Source organism: Sciurus carolinensis, chromosome 9 (genome assembly GCF_902686445.1).
Source record: "Sciurus carolinensis chromosome 9, mSciCar1.2, whole genome shotgun sequence".
NCBI lineage: Eukaryota > Metazoa > Chordata > Mammalia > Rodentia > Sciuridae > Sciurus > Sciurus carolinensis.
This window is the reverse complement of record NC_062221.1, coordinates 21,435,922-21,461,863: the sequence shown is the minus strand read 5'-3', so window position 1 is coordinate 21,461,863 and position 25,942 is coordinate 21,435,922. Positions and strand designations below refer to the sequence as shown.

The 25,942-nt window shown below is 47.5% G+C and overlaps 1 protein-coding gene across 2 annotated transcripts in view; it reads right to left on the bottom strand.

The window, feature by feature from the left end:
* Ky (kyphoscoliosis peptidase) overlaps positions 1 to 25,942 on the bottom strand; it is a 47,765-nt gene that overhangs the window by 5,749 nt on the left and 16,074 nt on the right. For both annotated transcript variants that reach the window (XM_047565284.1, XM_047565285.1), the window contains 7 exons: positions 21,688 to 21,762; positions 19,872 to 19,925; positions 18,134 to 18,216; positions 13,146 to 13,254; positions 11,972 to 12,089; positions 3,373 to 3,561; positions 1,716 to 1,906 (listed from right to left, as the gene is read on the bottom strand). In XM_047565284.1, coding sequence (XP_047421240.1) covers positions 1,716 to 1,906; positions 3,373 to 3,561; positions 11,972 to 12,089; positions 13,146 to 13,254; positions 18,134 to 18,216; positions 19,872 to 19,925; positions 21,688 to 21,762 — 819 coding nt within the window. The remainder of the gene's footprint in view (positions 1 to 1,715; positions 1,907 to 3,372; positions 3,562 to 11,971; positions 12,090 to 13,145; positions 13,255 to 18,133; positions 18,217 to 19,871; positions 19,926 to 21,687; positions 21,763 to 25,942) is intronic.

The window sequence follows — 25,942 nt, the reverse complement described above, 5'->3', positions numbered from 1 at the left end:
CCCTGGAGGTCATGGGTTGGAGCTGTGGCATTTTCCCATCCTTTCTGCCTCTTGCTTCCTTCTGTCCTTCTGTGCTCTCTCTCCTCCACCTTGGGGTTCCCTTCCTTCCCTTCCTGTTTGTCCCCCTCAGTCTCCTTTCTTTTACTTCTTTCCCATCTCTTATGGTAAATTGCTACCATCAAGAAATATTTTTTTGATAGGTATCATAAATATAGAATCGAATTTTAGATGACTATAAATTAAGACTCTGGCGTTCACAATTTTATGTCTCTCTTTAAGGCAAACTCCACTCAGCGCCATTAGTTTGATGCTGTGGCCTGGTCGATTCTTTCCTGTGGCTCAATGACCCACAACAGACTGAATGGGCCTCCATCTGATGCAGGCACAGGAAACGGATTCTCTAAGTGAGCAGCCTCACACTGTTATTTTAGCAGCAGGAGCTGCCAGGCATTTGTCGCTGTCAAGAGTATGCAGGAGCTCAGCCTGCTGGTTAAGGAGAGCACTGTGAGACGGAAGGGTCAAGGCAGCCAGAGCTAACCTGGGGGCACATGGGCTTCCTGTCTGCCTTCATCGCCCTGCAGAGGGGGTGGGGCTCTGGGGCCACCCAGAGTTCACTCTGGCTGGTAGCCAATGTGAGATCAGTCCTCCTGTCCAGGGCATCCCCTGGTGGCAGTGCTTCACCAAGGTGTGGGAGATGGGCCCAGGGCCTCTGAGTCCTGCAGGGTGCCCAGCTGCATACCCAGTCCTGGACCAGGTGCTGGACCCTCAGAGAAGCGTGAGAGACGGTCCTCTAGAGAAAGCCTTTCAAGGCCTATGACCACAGTTCTAGCTCCTCAGGTTTGGCCCTTTGTGCTCTGGAGGGTGTGAAAACATACCCTGCCACGGCCCCTCTGGGCAGGCAGGGGCAAATGTCAGCCCTACTCAGCCATGGGGATAGCTAGGCACACCGCCCCCAGCCCCAGGGAAGCTTACTGGAGAAGGCTGGATCCTGCTTCCAAAGGGAGGGGCTTCTGAGCAGGCCGGCCTGAGGCCGGTGGAGCACGCGGGGCTTGAGGGTAGAGGTTGGGGGCCTTGCTGCACCCCCTCCTCTCCTCTGCTCCCCCTGCCAGCAACATGCCCATCTGACCTGTCCTCCATCTCCCACAACCCAGCACACTGGCCACCTCCCCAAGGCAACCTGCCCGGCCCTCTGTCCTGGTGGGAATTGCCTCTACCTGTCCCCAGAGAGCCCTTGCCCCTGACCTCACTGGATCCAGCACTGACCCACAGATACCAGCTCTGTGGGGCCCAGACACTCTCCTGGAGCCCAGAAGAACACAGCAGGCTGGTCAGCTGCTGTTGGGCTCCTGAGCAGGTGGGCGTATGTGGGCCCAGACAGTCCTGTCCTCTGGCATGTGAACTGAGGCAGACTCACCCAGCAGGTCCCTCCAGGCCTGGCTCCTGTGACAGGCCAGGCTGTGTGTCCCACCCTTAGGTGCTGGGAAACCCTTAGCCTTCTGACACATCCTTTTCTTATACAAGTGTGAATGGGCTTCTGTCCCTGCCAGTGTGACCTATGGCCATATTTTGCCCTGATGGTTTCTTCTGTCTGGTGCCCACACACCATGTGCATATATGGGCTGTGGTTAAGGCCCTGCAGGGTGGGCTTCCAGCAGCACAGATCAGATGACTCTGTCCCTGCTGCTGGGGCCCCGGCCAGGCCACCTCCCCGTTACCTGTTCTGATGATGGACGTCTCTGGGTGGGCGCTCAGCATCCCCTTGTTGTAGAATTCGCTCTTGTGATACATATTGTTCTCAAACTGCCTCAGAGACTGAGGAGGTTTTAGCAGTTGCCAGTTCTTATTGTCTGGGAAGTGGTCCTCGATGAACAGTGCGGGGTGTGTGAGGAAGTAGAATTCATTGTAGCTGCAGGAGGAAGAGCTGGTCAGGAGCCAGGTGGGGGGGAGCCGATCAACCACTCCCACCCAGCTCTTATGGGGGGAACTTTCAGGTTTCTTTTGATTGACATACCCACAGGAGGGACCCTGCTGGCACCCTGAATGGGAAGAGGTGCCATCTCTGTTCTACCCTGGTCACTGGAGACTCCTCAGTGGCTGTTTCTGGACTCTGGAGCCAAGGCAGGGTCTCAGGCACCTCCTAAGAGAAGGCCATGCTTGAAGTCGTGACCTGCTATGAGTGGCCTAAGGTATCCAGGGGGGATAATGGCTCCCCTCTCAATGTCAAAAAGAAATTTGAAAAGTACAATGTAACCCATAGACCAGGTGCTGGCAGTAGGGACATGGGGGCGGGGAGAAGGTAAAATGCTTGAATGCCCCCCCCCCACCACGTCTGTGCTTGTGTGACTGTGCAGTGGGGACTTCTACGGCTCCCTGGGGCCAGTTAGAAGGCTGGAGGCCAGTGATGGGGGCCAAGAGAAGAATGGGGAGGCTCATCCTGAGATGGGGGGCTTCACTCCACCTCAGGGGACCGGGACCAGCGTTCAGAGCATCGGAGGGGACTGGGTGTCTGTGAGCACATGAACCCTACGTGTAGGAGACTGTGAGCACGTGGCTTGTGTTTTGTCAGAGTGTGGGAAGGTCAGAACCGAAGCTGAAAAAAAAGAGAGAATGTTCTCATTTTTCTGAATAAAAAGGAATCTGAGCTGGACATGGTGGTGCACACCTGTAATCCCAGTAACTCAGGAGGCTGAGGCAGGAGGACTGCAAGTTCAAAGTCAGCCTCAGCAACTTAGCAAGGCCCTAAGTAACTTAGCGAGACCCTGCCTCAAAATTAAAAAAATAAAAAGGGCTGGGCATGTGGCTCAGTGGCTAAGCATCCCTGGGTTCAATTCCTGGTAAAAAAAAAAAAAAAAGGAATCTGAGCTGCTGGTGGACATCATGATCTTTCAAGATACTGTGGGTGGCCTTAGGGTAAGGCCAAGGTTGACCAGAACCCTTTAGGATAAAAACAGTCAAGTCTGCCACCCTGCCACCCTGCCTTCCTACGGCCCACAGTGAGTCTGGACTACCCACAGGACTCCCTCCAGCACACCAGAGCCCTTCCTCAGTCTAGAGAAGAGCCTGGTATCTAAGGAGGCAACAGGAGAACATCCTGGCATCTACCAGGTTGGTGGCAAATGCAGAGGTCCTTGGGGTTTAGGTAGAGGGAGCAGTAGGGAGCCAGAGGAGGGATTTGTCTGTGGAGGGTGAGGTCACAGAAAGGTCTGGGCCCTCACAAGTGGCCTAGAGCTGGCTCCCGTCACAGCAAGCAGCAAGGTGAGGCCACCAGCCTCTTTCCCTCCCACCAAGCCTTCTCCACCTGCTGCCTCCTTCAAACTCATGCCTTCCTAGCCCACTGACCAGACACCCAGCAGGACCAAGACTTGCACTCACAGGAAGGTGAATTTGGAGGTGGCCGTGTCCAGCAGGCCGCTGCCCCATGTGCTGTCCAGCAGGTGCCATCTCCCCTCCAGGTACACAGCATTCCAGGCGTGATCAAACTCTCCAGAGAAGCTCTGCCCTGTCTGGTAGCCAAAGCCCTTAGAGTATCCGGGCACGGTGACACACTGTACGCCGGCAATCCTGGGGGCAGGATGGGAGTCTGAGAGGGTCTCCTGCTGGGACTGGCTCCCAAGTCTGACTGTCCATAGCCCCAGGTGGCAGATCCTTCCTATCCCTCCTTTTTCCTGCCTCTCACACATTCCCCAATGGGCAGCCTTGAGTGCTTTTGTCTCGGGTATGGGGACAAAAAGACACAGTGCTGGTAGATCCTGCCAGTGTAGACTGGCTGCAGTCCCTGCTGTCCGCTCCTCCCCTGAGACTCTTCAAATCACTTCTGAAATGTCTCCCCAGAGCCGGCTTGATATGATCTGCTACTAGCTCTTCAGCAGGAGAAAAATGGGGCCAAGAGTAAAGATGGTCTCAAGAATGGAACCAGGGAAATGATAAAGTCCTCGTAAGGGGGGTGAAGAGAGGCTGGAGGGTCCTTAGGAGGGGTTGGTCATGAGGACCGGAGAAAGCTGACCCCTGCTGCCCTGGCTAACCCTTCCAAATATGTCTGCAGGCAAGCAGGTCTCTGCATGCTGGCCTAGGGAGCACTGGCCAGTCGCCAGTTCCCCTCAGGTCCGATGGAAAGGCCTTGAACATCATGGTACGTGCAGATCATTCAGACTGACAGTGGGCCGCCATGTTGGCGTCCCTGGAGCTGTCTTGGAGGAGTGGGCCTGCTGAGCTGTGGGCTTGAGTTTTGGGGTCTTTTTGTCAATGCACTCCCTGCTCACAGCTTAGATGGCACCACTTTCTGGAAGCCTGGACAGTGGGGAAGGGTATTGATCACCTCTGGAGATCACAGCAAACCAGGCATTTGGAGTTGAAACTCTTGAGGTCCAGGCCTGGGATATGAAGACCACTTCAAGACCAAAGTGAGACTTCTGACCATCCGCCATGGCTGGCTGACCTCCTTCCCAGGAGCCCTGCCTCCCACATGGCTGCCAAGGGATGGACTGTGTGAATAATTCCATGGCCAGTCTGACCTAGGGGGCACTCCACGCTAGCCCTTCTGAGGCCTTTGTGTGAATTAGAAAAAGTCACTCCTTCCCCAAATGGTTTTCTTGCACTTGTAGAAAATTGTTGTAAAAAATGTCCAAATTGGGGCTGGGGAGATAGCTCAGTTGGTAGAGTGGTTGCCTTGCAAGCACAAGGCCCTGAGTTCGATCCCCAGTACTGTATAAAAAAAAAAAAAAAGCCCAAATCTATGAATTCATGGATGTGCAGGGTGCCCTTCAGATGGGGCTCCTTTGGCATCTTAGAGCTACCCAACCCTCCATAGAGTGCTGATCCTGTACACCTCTCAGGAAAACGGAGTCTGTAGCTCAGGACTTCAGCCGTGTCTGTTTCTGGGGGTGGCCCTGTGGGGGCCTGCCATGGACCAGCTCTGCAGTTTCAGTTGCTCTAAACAGTAGGGCATGGGGTCTCTCAGGGTAGTGGGGTGAAATGGTCATGCATTTACTCTAAGGACAAGTAGAGTTTTTCTATGGAAACAAACATTTGATTAAAAGTTAGTAGAGTGTTAAAAATTACTGATCAAGAGGTTGAGTCAGGAGGATAGTAAGTTTGAGGCCAGTCTCAGCAACAAAGTGACACCCTCAGCAGTTTAGTGAAAAGGGACTGAGGATATAGGTCAGTGATAAAGCACCCTGAGTTCAATCCCCAGTATCCCCCAAATAATCTCTACACATCATTTGTTGAGAGTCATGGAGGTAAAATATGGTGGCCTGAAGGTGAACAGATTTTATTTTCCCTGCCCTCCATGTTACCTCATGCACATAAAATGATTATATGTTACCACATCGACCTTAACCCTCCTCCAACTGCAGAGTTCAGGCCACTCATGCTGAGGGTCCTTAGGGGCCTGGAAGTATGGCTGCTTCTGTCCTCCACCCACAGTTTCATGAAAGGAGATCGAGGCCTCCTTGCCTCTCCAAAGACCCCCATGCACACATACCAGTTGGGCCCAGCGGAAAGGATTTGGGAAGCCCTTGTGGTCACCCACTGGCAGACAGAGCCTGAGACCCTGCTGGTGGGATTTTCTTCTGGAAAAAGGCCAAAAAGAGGCAGGAGGTTCTGGGAGGCTGTGGGCTGAGGAGCACGTGAGAGAGGAGAAAGAGCAGCACCCACACTTGGTGGGCAGTGACCTCATTTCTGTGCAGCACAGAGTGGAGGAGGGTGAGCTGTGCTGGAGGGGATGCTGGGCTCAGGACAGGGAGACCTGACAGCTCATTGTCTTAGGGAAAAACGTCTGCAGAGAGGGGAGGGCTGCAAGCAAAGCCAGAGGGATGGATGCGGGGAGGGGGCCTTCTATAGAAGACAGGGTCGGGTGAGGAGAAAAAAAATGCTGTAAAAAATATTTAGGGAGGCAGGTTAGAACTTCCGACCTAATGATAAAACTATGATCGGTGCAACGTCTGTGTGCAGGTAAATATGTGCATGCATGGTTAACAGGGGGCAGGGGAATGAGAGAGGAAGAGAGAAGGAGGGAGAGATCCAGGGCAAAGGCCACCAGCTCTCCTGAGAATGGGATTATGGGTGATTTTAATTTACTTTTAAAAATGTCTGTATATTTTCTAAATTTTAAATAACAATTATGAGTTACTTTTAAAAATTGGGAAAAATCCATAAATACTATTTAAAATAATATTCTTAAATTATTTCCCACTGTTACACAGAACATTGGTGCTTAGGAATTTCTAGCATGTTGTGGAGGGATAAGGGGAGCCCTGGGAAACTTGGGGTTTAGTGAATGGCTCAGTTTACATTAAGGTGAACTGATCAGTGCAGCTCTGGGCTGATGATCAGCAGCTCTGGCTGCTGATGCTGGTCCTCTGCTCGGAGCCAGCTGGGGACAGGGAAGGCGGAGGAGCATTTAGGATCCACATAATCTCTAGGTGTGGGCAGCCTGAGGTCAACCTGGGATAGGCCATGTCCCCAGCAGTGTACCCAGGGAGAGACCCACCCCACAAAGGGGTGAAGTGGAGGGAAGATCTGAAGAACCACATGGGGAGCAGCAGTGAGTGTCTCCCCAACGATAGAAAGGGCTGGAAGAGGAAGTGAGTGGCAGGGACATCCACCTGGGCTGCTCCAAGCTGGAGGGGCAGCTGGTCACTGGGCCCAGCCAGGGAATTAGGGTTCCACTCGTAGCTCTGATGGTTGCCTCCAGTGTGACCTTGCCAGACTCAAGATGGGTAAGAAAGAAGGTTGACATTAAATGATCTCCAGGGGGTGATTCTCCTCTGCCAGCCCAAGGAGAACCTGGGTGGGCTGGGGAATGCCTGCGGCAGAAAAAAGATGATAAAAGAGAACTCAGCTGTGAGCTATGCTTGGCTTGACTATGACCCGAGCATATTTTACTACCTGGAAAACACGTGCAAGATGAAGTGGACAGAGCAGTTATAATGTAAAGCATGGCTAATAATCTATATTTTTCATGCAAAAGAAAGTAATCCATATGTGTACAATAATGATTGCAGAACTAGTAGGAGTTTTGTGTCTAGTCTCCAGTTGCTAGTCAGAATGACCCATGGCCCTTTCCTGTCATCAAGAGACCACTAACTAGCCACAGGTGGTGCGCACCTACTACTGGAAGCCCAGCTATTGGAGGAACTGAGGCAGGAGGATTACAAGTTCAAGGCCAGCCTGGACAACTTAGCAAGACCTGTCTCAAAATAAAAAATAATAAGAATAATAAAAAGATCTCTAACTGTATACACTGTGTACCAAGCACTGAAGCAGGCACCAGGGGATCACATACCATGGCACAGCATGACATGACATGACATGACATAGCACAACACAATAACATAGTAAAAAATTCCCCCAATGAGAACAGCATATGAGCAGATCCCCAGGGAATTCACCAGAGGGGTGTTCACTGTAGCAGAAGCTGGGAGAACATGGAAGGATGGACCCAGGTCAAGAACGGTCTTCACCAGCTGCAGAGCTCAACCAGCCTCATTAGAGCTCCAAATATCACCCAAGGACATCTATTTAACCACTGTAGGCTGCAGAATCTTGGCTTTTACTTTTGACAGTCTTGACAACCCCCGATGCAGATTGTATAGCACAAGGCTGATGCTATGGCAAGCCACGAAGGACACACACAGGCAGGATGCCCCAGCATACTTCCAGGGGAAAGCTGCAGTCCGGTCCCCAGCAAGTGCCAGGGCTCAGTGACCCAAGCAGAGGAGCTATGAGAGCATGGGTCCCTGAGGCTGCAAAGAACTAGTGGCCACTCAATATGGCCTGGTAGAGATGGAGTGAACAGAGATGCTGGCAAACAGAAGGCAGTGCCATTAGCTGGGTCACCACTGGTGATCCCTGAGTCTGCTGTGGGTCTGAGTGCGCCATCCTTATTTTAAAAAGGTGGGTGTTCCCAGTTTAGTGTGGTGTATCCTCAGGGGTTAACTGAGCAGGCGGTGGTGGGGGCAGTCAAGATGGTGACTGTCATTTTATACTGAGATGGTCCAGGACTTGCCATAGGCATCTTATGGCACTGCCAGGCTCTAGGAAGAGTGTGGCTGAAGGTGGGCAGGCAGAGGCGCCCTGCACACACTGGGCGCTGACCCACTCTGCCGGCTTGGTCATCTTTCCCAGGATGTCTGAGACAATGGGGAAAAAAGGGAGGGACGGAGGAGCCCTGGCTGTAGGTGAGGCAATGAAACAAGCTTTTCTTTTGCCATCTGGTTGAAAATAGTGTGGTTTCTGTACTCAGCAGACAAACAACCTATGGCTTATCATTCACAGTGGTACTTGATTTCTTTGCAAAATTAACAGCCACAATGCGTCTCACCTATGTCCCCTCTTTCCCCTTTTTTTACACCACCCTCGGGGCCAGGTCAATAACTTCTAATCCTAATGGTCTCACTCAAAGGCAAGTAAAGCCCCCTGAGATGTCACCTCCGAGGCCTCCTCTCCAACAGGTGAGGAGTCAGTTTTCAGACAGGGAGGCTGCCTTGCCTGGGGACACAGAGCCAGCTAGAGGCTGAAGTGAAACTGGGATGCCGTTGTCCTGAGGCACAGAGCAGGAGCCTTTCTGTTGCACCTGGCCTTTGGTAAAGCTTTGAGCTTTTGTCTCCACCTGTGAACCTATGGGAGGCATGTAGAGTAAAATTAAAGCTGGTTTGTTACAAAGATGTAATTCACTTTTATATCAAAAGGGTAGAGGGCATTTAGATTTCCCTTTCAGGGTACTTTTATGACAAAGTGAGATTTGCAATAAATCTTAAATTTATACATCTCCTGGGGAATGTGCATCTCCCAGGAGACTTAGATGGCTACTTCCTGTCTGTGGGGGCATTTGGATTTAAGAGGTGCTTTAGGACCTTGGGGACATCATGCTGACCAGAGGCAGCCATCTGAGTGTGCATGCCTCTGCCCTTGCTCTCTGTGACAGCTGGGGGACGGATGGAAAGCCAGCTGACATTTGATTGGTGACGACCAGCCACTCAGTCTCAAAGCCTCAGACTAGTAATAAACTCCTGGTTATCCCAAACCTCTAGAAATCTGCTATAGCTGATGGCGCTAGAGTCATGATAACGGGGGAAGAGAATTTACTAAAGGCTGATTCAGCGGCAGGAGCCTGGGGTATTAACCTTGGCCTCTGCAAAGAAATTAGGTAGAATCAATTCAGGCTGTGGGCAGTCAAGGTGAAAGGGAAGAGATTAACACTTGACAGAGAACCAGAAAGAAACTGGACCGGCAATTACAAGCACTAGCACTACCCAAACCAAAAAACCAAACCAACAAACCCTACATCCACGACTTGAGAAAGACAATGAGGAAATGAATGATGCTACGAAAATCTCTGAATTCCCCACCGAATTACTTTATTAAATCAGTCCGTAATGAGACCATTACAAGGAGGCAGAACGCACCAGGAAGAAGTAATGATGGTCATGTGGGTACAACTCTTGCTAAGAGGCCACCCTGTCAACCAACGAGCGATAAATCAGCAAGTGTGGATTGCATGTCTTCAGTTGTTAAGGAATGGGCTGATGAATTTACCAAACCTTTGGCAGTTATTTTAGAGGCAAAGGGGATTGAGAAACTGAGGCACGGCTGAATCACTGACCTTTAAAGCAAAAGTTAAAGGAATTTGGGGAATCTGTGAGCTGTTGCGGCACATCCTAGGCAGGATGAGGAATTTTGTGCATGCCAATTGCCAGGTTGAAACTAACTTTAAGTGATGCAAAATGTTGGGATGTACTTTAATGATTAGCTGTGGGCCAGAATATGGCCACTGCTAAGCATCTGGATGGGGCTAACAGGTGACAGTTTCACTCAAGGCAAGTGTCAATTTTCTGAGTCTATGTGGGCTGGCACAGTCTGTAGGAAAGTTCTACAGAAAAATATACTAATACTTAAGAAAGACAGGATTTGTTTAAAAATAGCACCTCCAAAATCAGGTGAGCAAACCGCAGGTTCTCACTCAGTCCTACAGTTCTGCCAGGTAGGCAATATGGCTCCCAATGTACAGATGGGAAAACTGAGGCCCTGAGAGGTCCAGCGCCTTTCCCAAAGGAACAAAATGAATAGGTAGTCAAAGGGGGACTGGAACTCAGGTCTTTTGGGCTTTGAATCTGGGACTCCTACAGCACACTAGAAAGCATATACTGGATAAAGAATATGACTTTTGAAAAAAATCCAGTGTTTTCAAATTTGCAAATCAGATGAAAACGATCATATTGTGAAAGATGCTAGGCACAGTGGAGCTGAAAACAGACTGATGGTTATTTTCTTGTTTAAAAGAGAATACACAAGTGTGCAAAGAATGGCCCGTCATTTCCTGTCATTCTCTAAAGACCTGTTGAGGGCCTACTGTGTGAAGGATTCTGAGATGGGTGTTCGTAGGGGAGGCAGGAAGCGAGGGGACTAAAGACCCTCGAAGTCACGTAAGAGTTATAAAGGAGAAATGAGCTCAGCAAGGCCTAGACTCAGAATGGAGCCTGGGAAGAGATGTGACCAATCGCCAGCACTGTTATCTCTAAGCGCTGGGATTCGGAGCCACTTCATCTTTTTCCTTTTCGCTCTGTGCACTTTATAGGTCTTATGCAATGAACATTTTTTTTTTTTAAATTGAAAAAGTTATTAAATGAAAGCATAAAGCAACGCACGAGCTGGTGTACAAGGTATAGTGAGGACATCAAGGGAGGGGAGGGGGCTGCGGTCACAGGGCGGGGCTTGAAAGGAATGAAAGGAACAAGGAACAGCATGATGTCAAAGGGTTCAGGGCTGGAGACATGATGAGGTCAGATTTGGGAAGATTTTGGGGGACAGTGTGAGTTGTTAGTGGAATTCAGGAACCCAGGCCCAGGGGAGCCTGGGTAGGGAGGCAGGTGAGGATCCAGTTTCCTGGAGAGGCATGTGAGTCGGGGTCTGGGGGAGGCAGTGGGAACATGGAGGAGTGGAGAGGGCTACCCTGGAGGGGTGGCCAGGGGTGGCCAGGTGACTCTTTGCACCCTAATCTACCCTGATGTGTCAGAGGCGGGCCTTAGAAGTGAGGGAAGGGAGGAGCCGGGAGCTGGCAGGGGGTTGGAGCAACTCAGGAGGCCAGAGGCAGTACCACTGGGGAATAGGTTGCATGTGGCTAGAGCACCCTATGGTCTCTGAGCCGCGGTGGGGCGTCACAGCCGCCTGCCTGGGGACTGTGTGGTGAATCTCCACCCGCAGTCGCGGTGGCTGCTACCTGGGTGTGTGGGCAGGTCTGAGGAGACACAGGCAGTCAGGCGTTCATTTCCTGGACGGGGCTCTCTGGAGGTCCCAGGGCTGGCTGACTGTTTCTTACGAGAACCCAGCAAACCTCAGAGAGGGGACACAGGAAGTCGTGGGGGTTGGCAGGGTCCTCTGAGCCTTGACCAGTCTTGAGGTCACTGGGAACCAGCACTGGCCCATGCTCCCACTCAGGCCAGTAACCTGGTCAGGTGGTCACTCCCAGATCCCTGAAAACAGTGCCCAAAGACTCCCCGCGAAGCTGCTCCTGGTTATTCAGCTTTCCAACTGACAGATCTTTTCGGGTAGAACTTTTGTTTCTCCCAAGTGAAGCCCCCGTGCCAGCCCCAAGGACAACCTTTCATAGTCCCCTTGGTGCCAGCAGTCACCTTCCTTGGGCTCCCAGGCCTGCCATTCTTTTAACCTTCAGCTGCAGGGAGTGGGAGAAGGCAGAAAAGGGCCTTTTATAACCAAATTATCTCTGTGCATTCATTTGCCATTATGTTAATGCATCAGGAAGCCCGGCAGATGGTACAAAGTCAATTATGTGGTGTTAAAAAGGGAGAAATTGACCTTTTCAGGACTCGCTCGGATTCCAGAGCAGAGTTTGCAAACTCAGGCTTCAGGCCTGGCATGTGGGCCAAGGCACACAGTTCTTTGGAAGAAGGAGAGGGATGGGGTCGGGTGGTCAGCCTGGAGACTCCAGCCCCTTGCTGGCCACCTGTCATACCTGCACATTCTTTCAAAAAGGCCAGCATAGCCATCACAGTTGGTCTTCTGGGTCCGCAGAATGTCAGTGGGCTTGAAGGCCTGGCGGTCCTTCTCCTGGGCAGCCTCGATGTCGTACTCTGGAGGGCAGAGGAGGGGGTGGTGAGGAAACAGGGCTCAGCCTGGTGCAGAGTTGAGAGGAGGCCTCACCTCCCACAGCACAGCCCCCATCCCAGACTGGTCAGTGTGGGGAGGGGACCAGTGGGTGGAAGGGGACCAGGAACCCAGAGCTAGCCAGGCCTGGCAAATGGCACCTTTTGTGCAGGCGGCAAGAGGACAAACAGGACCAAGGCAGCGAGGCACCTGGCTCTCAGGCCTCTGATGAGGGCTGTATGCATTTGGGCCAGGGAGAAATAAATAAGGGGTCTGTTTCTGCTGCTGCTCCTTTGAGCCCAGGCATTGCTGGAGGGGTTGGGATGGGAGGAGGCAGCTCCTAGGCTCTCTGCTCAGACCTTCTGCCTGGGTCGGGTGAGTTCATCCTTTAAGCTGCCTCCAGAGGACAAAGGCAAACCCTCAGGACAGCAGGGTGGGAAGAGCCTGCTGCTGCTCCTGTCAAGGGCCTAGGCATCCACCCCGATCCGCCCCTCCACCCGCTTCTTTGTGCATGCAGGACTCAGCGAGGGCTGTCCCCTTGGCAGTCTCCTCTGGGACTTGGGTTGCCCTGGCAATTCCCCAGGCTGTCCTGTGGAGAGCTGGGGGCAGTGGCACAGGAACCAGGTCCCCTGAGATGGCTCTGGGAATCCTGGGGACTGGACCGAGACCAGTGGCTGAGGTCATTGGTGTGGGAGCAGGGAACAGGGAGAAGAGAGCCGGACTTCCCGGCACAGGTACTCTATGAAACCTCTGGGCTGCAATGACTTCAAGTAGCTGTGACTCTCCTCCCCACTGGCCACCCTTCTTGGACATCACTTCCTGTCCTAGTTCTCATCTCTGTGGAGCAAGAGCACTAGGAAGCAGGAGCGAGGGCAGGCTGCTGCTGTGAGGGCCCTCTTGGTTAGTCTTTGCCTACTTAATTCAGTCACGGAGAGCCTTCCCCCGCCTTCAACCCGCTCTGCACATGCTGGTGACTGGATGGAACGGGGCTACAGAGAGTGGCTTCGAGGGTCCTACAGCCCTCATGCCACATGAGAGCCTACCTATGTGGTGGCAGATCCAGATCCAGATGGCGCGGACCCTTTCCAGATCGCTGTCGGCCTCCTGGAGCAGGTCACTCACCAGCTCATCCAGGCCACTCTTGACTGTCACCTGAGGAGCAGGAAACAAGTACTGTGTCAGGGCCTGGAGGAGGGCAGGGGAGGCCAGCAGCTGCCACCCGCAGCCAGTGCTGCTAGGGAAGCTGGAGCCGGGGTGCAGAGGGACAAAGACTGGTTGAGGGTACATTGCATGGAAGTGGGGGTGCCGGGCAGGGCACGGGTGCTGGGCAGCTCAATCACAGCCCCAGAGCCACCAGGGCTTTTCTCCAAAGATCCTGGGGCCAGACAGGTGGGCATCTGGGAGGCCGTAGCAGCTTTTAGTCATGATTAATACTTCTGAAAACCATCTATGACCTCAACCTACATCTCACCAAAATTCCAATAGTTCTTTTGGCTAAAATGGACAAGTCAATCCTCAAGATGGATCAACGACCCAGATAGGAGAGCTTCATCCAGAAAACTCCTGTGGAGTTACAGGGGCCTCCAAGTAGCCAAAGCCAATTGTGAAAAAAGGAAAGTAAGGTGGCTGGACTCATGCTTCCCAATGTCGCCACTTACTATAAAACTAAGCAAAGCAGTTTGGTGCTGTCATGAGAATAATATAAACCAAGGAGTGGGATATCTGGGTCAAAAGGTGGGTCCATTCCACATTTTCTGAGGATTCTCCACACTGCTTTCCAGAGTGGCTGCATCAATTTGCAACTCCACCAGCAATGTATGAGTGTGCCTTTTTCCCCACATCCACACCAACACTTATTATTGCTTGTGTTCTTGGTAATAGCCATTCTAATTAGAGTTAGATGAAATCTTAGAGTTGTTTCAATTTGCATTTCTCTAATTACTAGAGATGTCGAACACTTTTTCATGTATTTATTAATCACCTGTATATCTTCTTCTGTAAAGTGTCTGTCCAGTTCCTTGGCCCATTTATTGATTGGGTTCTTTGTATTTTTGGTGTAAAGTTTTGTAAGTTCTTTATAAATTTTGGAGATAAGTGCTCTATTTAAAGTGCATGTGGAAAAGATTTTCTCCTCCTCTGTAGGCTCATCTTTTCACATTATTGATGAGAATCCTCAGAAAACTTGGGCCCACCTTTTGACCCAGTTATCCCACTCCTTGGTTTACACCCAAAGGACTTAAAATTAGCATACTACAGTAACACAGCCACATCAATGTTTATAGCAGCTCAATTCACAATAGCTAGATTGTGGAACCAACCTAGATGCCCTTCAACAGATGAATGGATAAAGAAACTGGTATATATATATATATATATATATATATATATATATATATAATGGAATATTATTCAGCCATAAAGAATAATAATATTATGGCATTTGAAAATAAATGGATGGAATTGGAGAATATCATGCTAAATGAAATAAACCAATCCCAAAAAACCAAAGGCAGAATGTTTTCCCTGATAAGTGGAGGATGATATATAATGGGGATGGGGGGTGGGGAGTGAGAGAAGAATGGAGGAACTTTAGATTATGTAGAAGGAAATGAGGGGCGGGGTATGAAAATTGGTGAATGAGACATCGTTACCCTATGTACATGTATGATTACACAAATGGTATGAATCTACATCGTGCACAACCACAGAAACGAAATGATGTGCCCCATTTGTGTACAATGAATCACAATGCAGTCTGTAAAAAATAAAAAAAATAAAAAATTAATTACAAAAAAAAAGAATAATAAAGACCAGTGGGATAGAACTGAGAACCCATAAATAAACCCACACAACTATGGCCAACTGATTTTTGACAAGGGTACCAAGCTCATTCAATAGGTGAAAGAGTAATCTCTTTAACAAATGTGAACAATTGGATTTCCACACGCGAAAAAATGAACTTGGACTCCACTTGACACCATGTACAAAAATTCAACTCAAGATGGATCCATGACCCAAATATAAGAGCTTAATCCAGAAAACTCTTAGGAGAAAACCCTGGGGTTAATCTTTATGATCTTGGATTTGACAATGGAGTCCTTGATATGGCACCATAGACCCAAGCAACAGAAGAAACAGATAAGTTGGAGCTCATTAGAACTATAATTTTGTGAACATTAGGAGATATTATTAGCCAGGCAAGGTGGGGCACACATGTTATGCCATGTGTGCTACTTGGGAGGCTGAGGCAGGAGGATCACATGTAGGAGGCCAGCCTGGTCAACTTAGCAAGAAGGGCAGAGGATAGGGCTCAATGTTAGAGCACCCCTGCGTTCAATCCCTTGTATCCCCTGAAAATAATAAGGGTTGGCAAGATTGCAGAAGATCACTGGAACCCTCACACTTTACTTTGTGAGGATGTCGCACAGCACAGCTGCTATAGACAACACCGTGGTAAGGGGCCAGAAAATTAAGCAGAGAATGAACAGATGATCCATCAATTCCACTCCAAGACATTGATCCCCAAAACTGAAGACAGGGATTTGGGTTCTCATCCACCAATGTTCACTGGAGCACTAATTCATGAAAACTCAAAGATGGAAATAACAGAAGCATCCATCCATAGGTAAATGCATACGTAAGATGTGACACAGGCATAGAGTGGAATATTATCCAACCATCAAAGAAGGAATTAAACTCCATACCTACTACCACATGGTGCCAAAAGGACAAGTGTTATATGATTTTGCTTAAATGGAATAGTCAGAAAAAGCAAATTCACAGATGTAAGCAGAGGTGACCGGGGGCTTGGGAGGGCGAGAAGCAGGACGGCGTGTTGCGTGATGAACAGAGTTTCTGCTTGGAATGATGAAAAGGTTTTGAGATAGATGGTGGTGACGGCTGCACAACATGTGAATGGAATTCATGTTAGTGAATTTTACACTTAAAAATGAATAAAATGAAGCCAGGCACAGTGGCACACGCCCGTAAATCCCAGCCACTTGGGAAACCGAGGCAAGAGGATCCCAAGTTTGAGGCCAGTCTCAGCTACTTAGTGAGGCCCTCAGCAACTCTGAGACAGCAAGAACCTGTCTCTAAATGAAAAATAAAAAAGGGCTAGGGTTGTGTCTCAGTGGTTAAGTGCCCCTGGGTTCATTCCCTGGTAACCCCCCACCCCAAATGAATAAAATGGCAAATTTTACGTTACCTATATTTTACCATTAAAATGATAATAATAATTATTATTATGATAAAAGAACAAACTATCTTTTCTTTCAGAGGCCTACAAAGGTTTGGGAGAAGCAGCCCTGACCCTGTTGAACTCTTGAGAGCGGGAAGAGCAGCTCCTGCCTCAGGCCTGTCTACGTAGGTGTCCCAGCCTCACCCAGCCCTGTCTTGAGGGGACTCCCTGACCTGCTTTCACCTGGAGCTGTTCCGTCACTCACTGGGGAACTCCTGGACCCCACCCTCTGCCCCCCACACCACGCTGGTGCTTTGACCTCGGGGAGAACTTTGGATCCCTTTTTCCTTTCTTTTCCCAGCCATCTCTTGCTTTTATTTTCTTCTATGTTCAGGCCTAACTCCATGGGTTTTGACTGTCCCTCTCCAGGGCCTAGAACAACGCCAGGCACACTGCAGGCCCACACTGCAGCCTGGGGTCCTGACTGAACCCCAGACTTCAGCTCTGGGGCGCCCTCCTCCTGGCTTCCTCTGGCTACCCACTCTTCTGCAGCCTCAGCTGGGCTCCGGGCACTGTGCTCTGAGCCTGACCAGTAGCCTGCCCCATCCCTTCTGGTGGCCATTGCCCAGTGCCCTGCCCTCCTCAGACCGTGGACCCCACCCTTCCCCCACTGGAGGCAGCCAGCCTGGCCTAGGCCTCCCATGAGGCCAGGAAGCACTTGTTTACTGATGAGGTCCTGCTCCTCTGGGTCTCCTGCCTTTGCAGGGATGTTAAAATGGAAAAGAACCAAAGTAACGCCATTTTGTTCTGACCCGACTCCATTGTATGCTCACTTCTAATGTTTTCCTTTCAGCTTCCTGAAGCTGTATCTAGGTGGACGGTACAGTAGGACCTTCCCGCGTCCCTGACTATGGCCCTGATGTACAACAAAACGACTCTGAAATGTGTAATCAAAACAATTCTCTTATGTAATCAAAATATCTGTCTCAACAGGGTCCTTCTGACCTACATGTGCCTCGATTGTTCTTGTGGTTTTTGTGGTTTTGCCTTTATAAACTCGGTGCCTCCAAAATTCCAGTGCTGGGAGTTTTTTGAGGCTGTAGCCTGCTCCCAGCCGCCGCCTGCCTGGCAAGCTCACTGAAGGACTTTTTTTCCCTTCCAGTTTGGCTCAATGTGCGTGGTGTTTGCAATTCTTGCCGTAACAGCATTGCTTCCTCAGTGTCCTTCCTCCTGTGGGTCCCTGCCCCTTCCCTCCTTTCCTGGCTGCCTATGTCCTCCTGCTCTTCTGCCTTACGCTGCCCTCAAAACCTCTTCCCAGTCCTGCCACAGCTGGCCTCGGCTTCTCTGCCAGCCTCCCGAGGGTCTTCTCTGACCTTCTGCTCTGTCCTTCACCCCTACTCCAGACTGCGTAGGCCTGGAGGTGTGAGATCGTGGCAGCTCATGCAGCCAGGGCTGAGCATTGCTATGGCCACAGTGCTCTCACTGTCTGCATCCGTGGTCCTCCCCCATCCTCTCTGGCCTTTCCTCCGTGGGCTGCTGGCAGAGCTCAGCAGCAGTGACATCCAAATGGGCAGGGCACAGGCAGGGCAGGGCTGGCCAGAGGGTCCTGCCAATGGGCCAGCTCTGGGGTGTACCCCCTGGGGTGGAAGCATCAGGATGGTAGGGAGGGAGGAGGATGGAATGGCCTTTGGTCCAAGGTAGGTGCCTCGGGCCGACTCTTCCCCATCGACAGGCTGTGAAAATGTACTCTTGGGCCATCCAACCAGGTGACAGGATATATTCAGGAGGAGCCTGATAGGGGAACTCCAAGCCAACCTTGGGGGCCTTTGGCCAGAGGGCCAGCTCTCCTACCTGGGAGGCATAGGTGTCCAGTTTTTCAAACTGCCGCAGGTCCAGAGGCATGGATTTCAGGCTGGACCGGTCCCAGGGGTAGGCTGGAAACACAGGGAGGCTGGGTCAGTGGCTGAGACCCACTGAGGAGGGTTGCCTGGACCAGGGTTCCCTATCTCTTTGAAGAATTATGACTGCCCAACCTTTAACACAATTCTCAAGAGCTGTATCTCCTAGAAGGGTTCCTTGGTAAAATTAGTTTGAGAACTATGGCAATTCCTAAAGTCCTCTTGGATATCCACAGGGAACACAGGCCTATGGGCACCCTGGCAAATCAGCATTCAAGAAACTGGCTTGAATCCAGCAATCCCCAGACATACTGGTGATGGAATTTCCTTCTTCCCACTAGTTTTCTGCAGGTTCTTGTGGGAAATGTCCCGGCAGGGCTGCTTGCTCCTGACAAACTCAGGGAGGGAGGGTCTGTGCCATGGCCATGTGCTGGGTGAGGAACCACAGAGCACCCTGTGGCTGGGAGGGCACAGCGGGGCAGACCATCTGGATTCCATAGGGGGAGGTGTGTTTGCCACCCAGTCAGCCTTTCTCCCTTGTCCATGGCCAACTGGAGACTGGAGCACCCCAGAAAGCCAACTATGGGTGGTGGCATTCAGGTGTTCAAGGTACTATGAGGAAGTCCCTGAAGTAGCCTGGGACCAGAGATACAGAGAAGAAAGACAATTCAAGACTGATGTGACCCAGGGCCAGCAGCTGCCAGGCTTCCCCATTGGAGAGTCGCAGTCAGCATTGGGAGACAGTGTTGGGAGGTGGCAAACCAGTTCCCATTCACTCCTCTGTGCCTGTCTGCCCCACAGGTGGGGGTAACCTTGGCAGGACCCTGCTGAGCTTCCTCACATCGCAATTCCCTTTCTTCCACTGACTCTGGCTCCTGTCTGATAGGTGACATCAAGGTGAACTAAGTGAATATGATGTGGACTTACACATCTAACAGTTTCCACTCAGGATAACTCTCTCCTCTCCCCATTTAAAAGAAGGATGGCATTTCTAATATGGGATTGAAAACCCTACTTATTAGTTTCTCTCTTTCTTGGTTCCATTTTGTAGTATTAAGTGTTTTACATTGAAAATACCCATAATGATTTGTGTCTCACTAACTCTACCTTCTGAGCAGATTATAAGATCCAAATATGATTTTGCATAAATACATTTAAAACACCAGTAGCATTAACTACATTGCTCTAATTTTAAAGCAAAACAATAGGAGAAAGGGCTGAGTACATTGAGCCTTAGATGGCATCTGATCTACTGAGAGGGAAACTGAGGCCTAGGGAAGTCAGTGGGGGAAAGCAGGATTCCAACCCAGCCTCTCACCCTGGTCAGTGTTTCTTCCTCTGCCTTAGTTTGCTTATTCATATGCCTCCTACCTTACAGACAATTGGCATTTAGTTTAAAGTTACCATAATTCTGAACTCTGTTTTTAATGTTTCCCATAATGAACTGCTTTGATATTGGAAAGGGTTAATCTTAAGCTTTGGGATGATACCTGATATAGGAGCTTTTTCCTTCTTCACCTTGACCATGGCAGACATAGTTTATCAATCATGACACTCTTCCCTTCAAACCCAGAGGTGACCCTGTACTCTCAGCAACCCAGAAAGCCATTGCCAGTTGACTGGAGATTGGCTCATGAGGCTAACTCAATGTACTGTCTTGAGAATGCTCCTGGAGAGGGCCTGGAACTTACCATGGGCATCTTTCCCTCCAGGTTGCCGGGGTCTCATGTTTCCATTTTTATCACCTACAATATCCCAAAGGTCAGAAGTGGAGATAGTTAATAAAAAATAGGAATGCAAGCTCTGAAGACGTCTGTGTGAAGGCCCTTGCCTCTCCCCATTTGAAACTTATCAGTTTCTCTATTTCTTGGTTCAATGCCTCAATGTCCTTTTCATAGGCTCCTTCTTCCCATCCCACCCACTGTTGAACTGCTGCTGGGACTGCCATGAACTTTCTGGTGGGGCAGAGATGAGTCTGGGAGCCAGGGAGTGAATGACAGAAATGGAGCTGCACTCTGTGAGCAGACCCTGAATATGCTCTGACTTCAACACTTCCGATGATGCAATGCCCCCCTGGAGGCTGGTACTCATGGCCACCACTGCATTCTCCTGCCATCTTGGAACATGGCTGGAGATACTGAGAGTGTGAATGAATTTCTTCCAGATAACTTGAAGAAAAGAACTATCCATGGGTAAAAATGAAGCTGGAGGAAGGCTGTTTGTATGGACCTTGGATCTTAGAACCTTTGATAATTACCCAAGTGATTATCAAATTTTACGAATTCAGGGTGGTTAAGGCCGAATACTAGCCAATAGTTGCTATATCCACAGGCAAAAAGAAAGGAGCTTTTCCTTCTGATTTGAAACCAGGTCAGGAAGATATGGGTTCATCCACATGGAAATGGGGGTGGCGATGCCAAGGCAGGTGTAAAATCTACTTTAGGTGGTAAATATTACAATGGAAGTTTGCAAATGTACACAGGTAATTCTGAGAAACAGTGGTCCTGTTGTTTCTTACACCTACATTTTGTTTCCACCTACATCCTCGGATGGAATGGTGGGGGTTCAAAAGAGTAGCTAGCATTTATTGTGCACTTACTATGCCTGGCCTGGGCCTTATTTTTACCATCTCTTCTGATCTCACAATGATCCTATGAGGGAGGTTTACATATTTTTATCTTTTTGGAGATAAGAAAACTGAGTCCAAAATACAGGTTAAGCCATTTGCCCAAGGTCACAGAGCTGAGAAATGGACCCAGCCAGTGGCCTCCAGAGCTTCCCTTTCCACACTGAACTAGGACCCTGAACACTGAGGACTGCAGGGCCTGCTAGCCTCGGAGGACTGTGGCCTATTGAGTGGACTTGGGAGGACTGAGGCTCAGCCTTCTGTGGCCTCCTTTCCCTGGCCTCCTGAGGCCTCTGATTAGCCATGAGATAGACACATGGAGAAAGAAGAAGGGAGCGGAGAAGCCACTGTGGTCCTGAACCTGGGTCTGTATACACAGCACTGACAGCTAAGATCAGGGGCTTCAGAAACAGACCTGGGTTCTGACCCACTTCCTAGCTGGGTAACTTGGGCAATTTTTTTAACTTTCTGAGCCTCTGTTTGCTGATCTTAAGAAAAACAAAAGTGGGGATAATTTCAGTCTATGCCAGAGGGTTACAAAATTAGCGAAGTAAAGGTACAGCACTATGCACACTATTTCTTAGTCAGCAAATGGCATCTAAAAACACCAGCAACACACTCTTATAAGGAAAGGTCCTTTCAGCCACCCACCTGGTGTTACCCAGGCCTAATCCAGAGACACAAGAACAGTAGAAGCTGAGGTACCTCCAGAGAGGGTACCTCAGGATGAAGTTGTCATGGCTCTCTGCTTTTTCCTAGTTTGCAGAGAAAGGCCACTCTTCTCTTTCCCTCCAAAGATGCCCAGGTTGGGTCCGGCCCACTCATTTGCCCTCAGTCCTCCCTGCCACCCCTCCACCACAGGCAGCCCTGTACGTACGTACGTTTAGCCAAGGAGAACTTCTTGAGGAACTGGGGCATGGCGTCTCGAGGGTGGACCTCCACGGTCAGCTGCGTCCCTGAAAAGGAACAGGAGGGGCTGTTTTCAGCCAGGTGCTTCCAGGAAGGGCGTGCTGCCCTGTGACAGATGTTTGAACAACAAAACACCATTTGTTTTAGAGCTTTCTTTTGAAGATGCAAGTAATTCCTGTTTTTTAAAAAACTGAAACAACATACTAAGCAGTTTCTGAACCCAGGCAAGGTGGAGTATGCACACTCCTCTCTCCCACCAGATGCTACTATCCATCCTGGACAGAATGTATGGGGACACCACCCGCAGACCCTGTGAAGTCAATGGTAGAAGGCAGACTGGAGAAGAAGATCAGGATTTAAAGAATCACCAAACTGGCAGTGAGTTTACTTCTCCTGTTCCTTCTGGCATTATCTAGATTGGACTGAAAGGCATCCTTAAGCCCTGAGGTTCACAGTGGCTGCAGAGGAAAAGCACTTTAGAGAAACCCTTTCTGCCTGAGGCATGGGAAAGGGGACCTCTAAGAGTCAGAGAGAGTGGGGGAAATCCTCTGTTCTCCTTTTTTTGGTGGTGTTGTTTCCTGTTGGTAGTAGTGGCAGCAGGGACTTATGAGAACTGGAGGGCATCATTCATTGTTACTTCTCTCTGTTTTGTGTTGATTGGTCCTTAATGCAGATGCGGTTATGGGAAGTACATGACCAAGATGAAACAAGGCCTCAGTTTTTTGGCTGGAGGACCAGGAAGTGGGTTACAAAAAGGAGGGGTTCAAGAGAACAATTCCATAAAGTAGTACACGAATTCCTGTGGTCACTTCAAGCTGTTCATGCAGAGATCTCAACCTAAACATCACACCACAGTCTTTAAGAACTAAATTCTGGAGAAGACCAATGTCCCAGTCCTAGAGTGGCTACAGGGTGGTGCCCATGCAGGGCAGATTTGTATAGCACCTCAAAGGTTTCAACCCAAATTATTTATCAGAAGACTCAGAAAAATCTCAATTTGAAAAGGAAAAGATAATCAAGAGTTGTCAGTTTCATGATGACACAGATTCAAGTCAGACAATGACTTTAAGGTAGACATGGTGGTCATGCTCCAAAAAGCAGGGTCAAACAGTTTTAAAATAAATGGAAAGATACAGAGTATTAGCAAATAAATTAATGCTGTAAAGAAGAAAAGAAGGGAGATGTTAGAACTGAAATATAAAATAGTTTAAAGATCCTCCAGATTTGCTCAGTAGCAGGATGGAGATGACAGAGGAGAGTCAGAGAACTTGAAGGTAAAGCAATAGACACTATCCAGGTTGAACAATGGAAAAGGTGAACAATGCCAGAAATTTATAAGACAATAACCTAATAGTCTAACACTCACATCAGAAGGAAAGGAGAAATAATGTGGTTCAGAAAAAGTATTGGAAGAAATAACAAAAATTTCCCAAATTTGGTAAAAGGCATAACTTATATATTCAAGAAACTTAGTGAATCCCAAACAGGATAAATAAGGAAATCCAAGTCCAGACACATTATAATCAAACTACTGAAGGCAAAAAAGACATTTAAAGTACACCATGATAAATAATACATTATGCATAGCATTGCTGCAGATTTCTCGTCAGAAACCAGGTCAGAAGGATGTGGAACATTTTTAAAATGCAAAAAGAAATAACCTGTCAAAACAGAATTCTATATCCAGTAAAAATACCAGTCAAGAATGCAGGTAAAATAAAGACACTGGTAAATAAAGCAATACCAGGAGTTCATTAACAATAGACTTGCCCTAAAAGAAATTCTAATGGAAGTTCTGCAGATGGAAGAGAAAAGGTGCCACAGGGAAACTTGGAAGAGGAATAAAATTCGTAAATATCTAAGTAAATATATCAGCTGATTCCTCTTAAATTCTTTAACATGCAGGATGATTGAAAGCAATAATTCTAACATTGTCTGATAGGTTTTCAATATATGTACACATAAAATACAAGATAACTACCTATGTGGAAGTAAAGTTTCTTCATTCTATTTGAAATGTTAACATTAATAATACTTAGATTGTGAAAAGTGAAATATGTATGACATACAAAAGATGTACACAAAGAGATAAGAATCTCCATAAAACAATAAATGATTTAAATGTAATTCTGAAAGATATAAAAATAACAAAGAAAGCAAGAAAGATTTAACAGAAGAACAAACAGAAAACAAATAATGAAGTAGAAAACCTAAATCCAAATGTACCGGTAATTTTATTAAGTGTAAATGGGGTAAGAATACTACTTAAAAATAGAGATTGCAAGAAAGGATAAATAAGTGAGACTGAACTATTCTGTTCCCAAAGATTCAACTTCACTGTGGCATTGATTTATTTTAAAAAGATGATACAGAAGTTCAGTGGATAAGACAAAGGAGAATGAGGGGAAGGGAGAGGGGACAGGAACAGGAAAGACCATGGAAGGACTCTGACTTAACTTTCCTATGTACATATATGAATAAACCACAGTGATTCTCACCGTCGTTTACAACCACAAGACTGGGATCTTAATTAGAGTAATATATACTCCATGTTTGTATAAATATGTCAAAATATACTCTACTGTCATGTACAATTAGAAAGAACAAATTAAAAAATTAAAAAATAGATGACATAAAGCTGGAATTGCTATATTAATATCAAACATAGTAGACTTCAAAGCACAGAAAATATCAGAGATAGAGGAATACTACATAATGATAAATGAGTAATTTCACTGAGAAGACATGATAATCTTAAATATATACTTATCAGCAGCAAAGTTTTAAAATATATGAAACAAAAACTGATAGCAATAAAAGGAGGGCTGGGCAAATCTACATCATAGTTGGAGATTTTAGCACTCTGCTTAGTAATTGAGAGAATTGGTAGAAAGAAAATGAAATATATAGAAGAATTGAGTGACACTATTAAATAACAGAATTTATTTGATGTTTATAGAACATGTCACCAAATGACAGCAGAATATATATTCAAGTGCCCATAGAATATTCACCAATATGGACTATACCCTAGATTATAAAACAAATCTTAAAAAGTTTAAAAGAATGAAATTATATGGAGTTTTTTCTTTGGCCATAATGGAATTAAACTGGAAGTTAAAAACAAAGACTGGAAAATCTCTAAGTACTTGAAAATTAAGTAACATACTTCCTAATAATCCTTCCAAAGAGGAAGTCTCAGGGAATATTAGAAAATATTTTGAACTCAGAAAAAAATGAAAATACAACATATCAAAATATACAAGATGAAGGCAAAACAGTCCTTCATGGGAAATCTATAGCATTAAATTCTTATATCAGCAAAAGAGAAAGATGTTAAATCACTAAGTTTCCACTTTAATAAGGTAGAGAAATAATAGAAAATTAAATCTAAGGCAAAGAAGGAAGGAAATGAAAGAGATAAGAAAATAAACAACTGAAATTTAAAATAATAACAATAGAGAATAATCAATGAAACCAAAAGCTCGTTCTTTCAAAAGATTTGTAAAGTTGATAAACCTATAGTTTGAGTGATGAAGATAAAGAGAGTTATGACACAAATTGGGAATCCAGACATTAATATCAGGATGGACATAATTATGCACCCCCCATACATATCAAAATAATAAGGGAATACTACAAACGATTCTATGCACATAATTTCTACAACTTAGATAAAATGGACCTATTCCTTAAAGCTCACAAACTATTGACAAAAACTTATTCAAGAAATAGATAACCTGAACATTCCAGTATCTATTTTAAAAATTAAACCTGGTTAACACCTCCCCACCAAAAAGCAAGGCCCAGATGATTTCATTGATAAATTCCAACAAATATTTAGAAAGAATGCCAATTCTTCACAAGGTCATTCAGAAAACTGAGGAACAGTGAACATTTCATAACTCAGTTTATGAGACCAGCATTAGTCTTCTATAAAACCAGACAAAGACAGCGTAAGAACACTACAGACTAATAATCCTCACGGACATAAACACAAAACTCTCAACAAAGAGTTAAAAATTAAATCTAGCAATATAACAAGATAATAATCGATAACACAACCATGTGTGGTTTATTTTGGAAATGCAAAGTTGGTTTAATATCTGAATATTAATAAATATAATTAACAGGCTAATGTAGAAAAACCACAGGATCATACCAATTGATTAAAAAAGATACCTTTGGCAAAATTTAACATCCATTCATGAGAAAACCTCCTAAAAA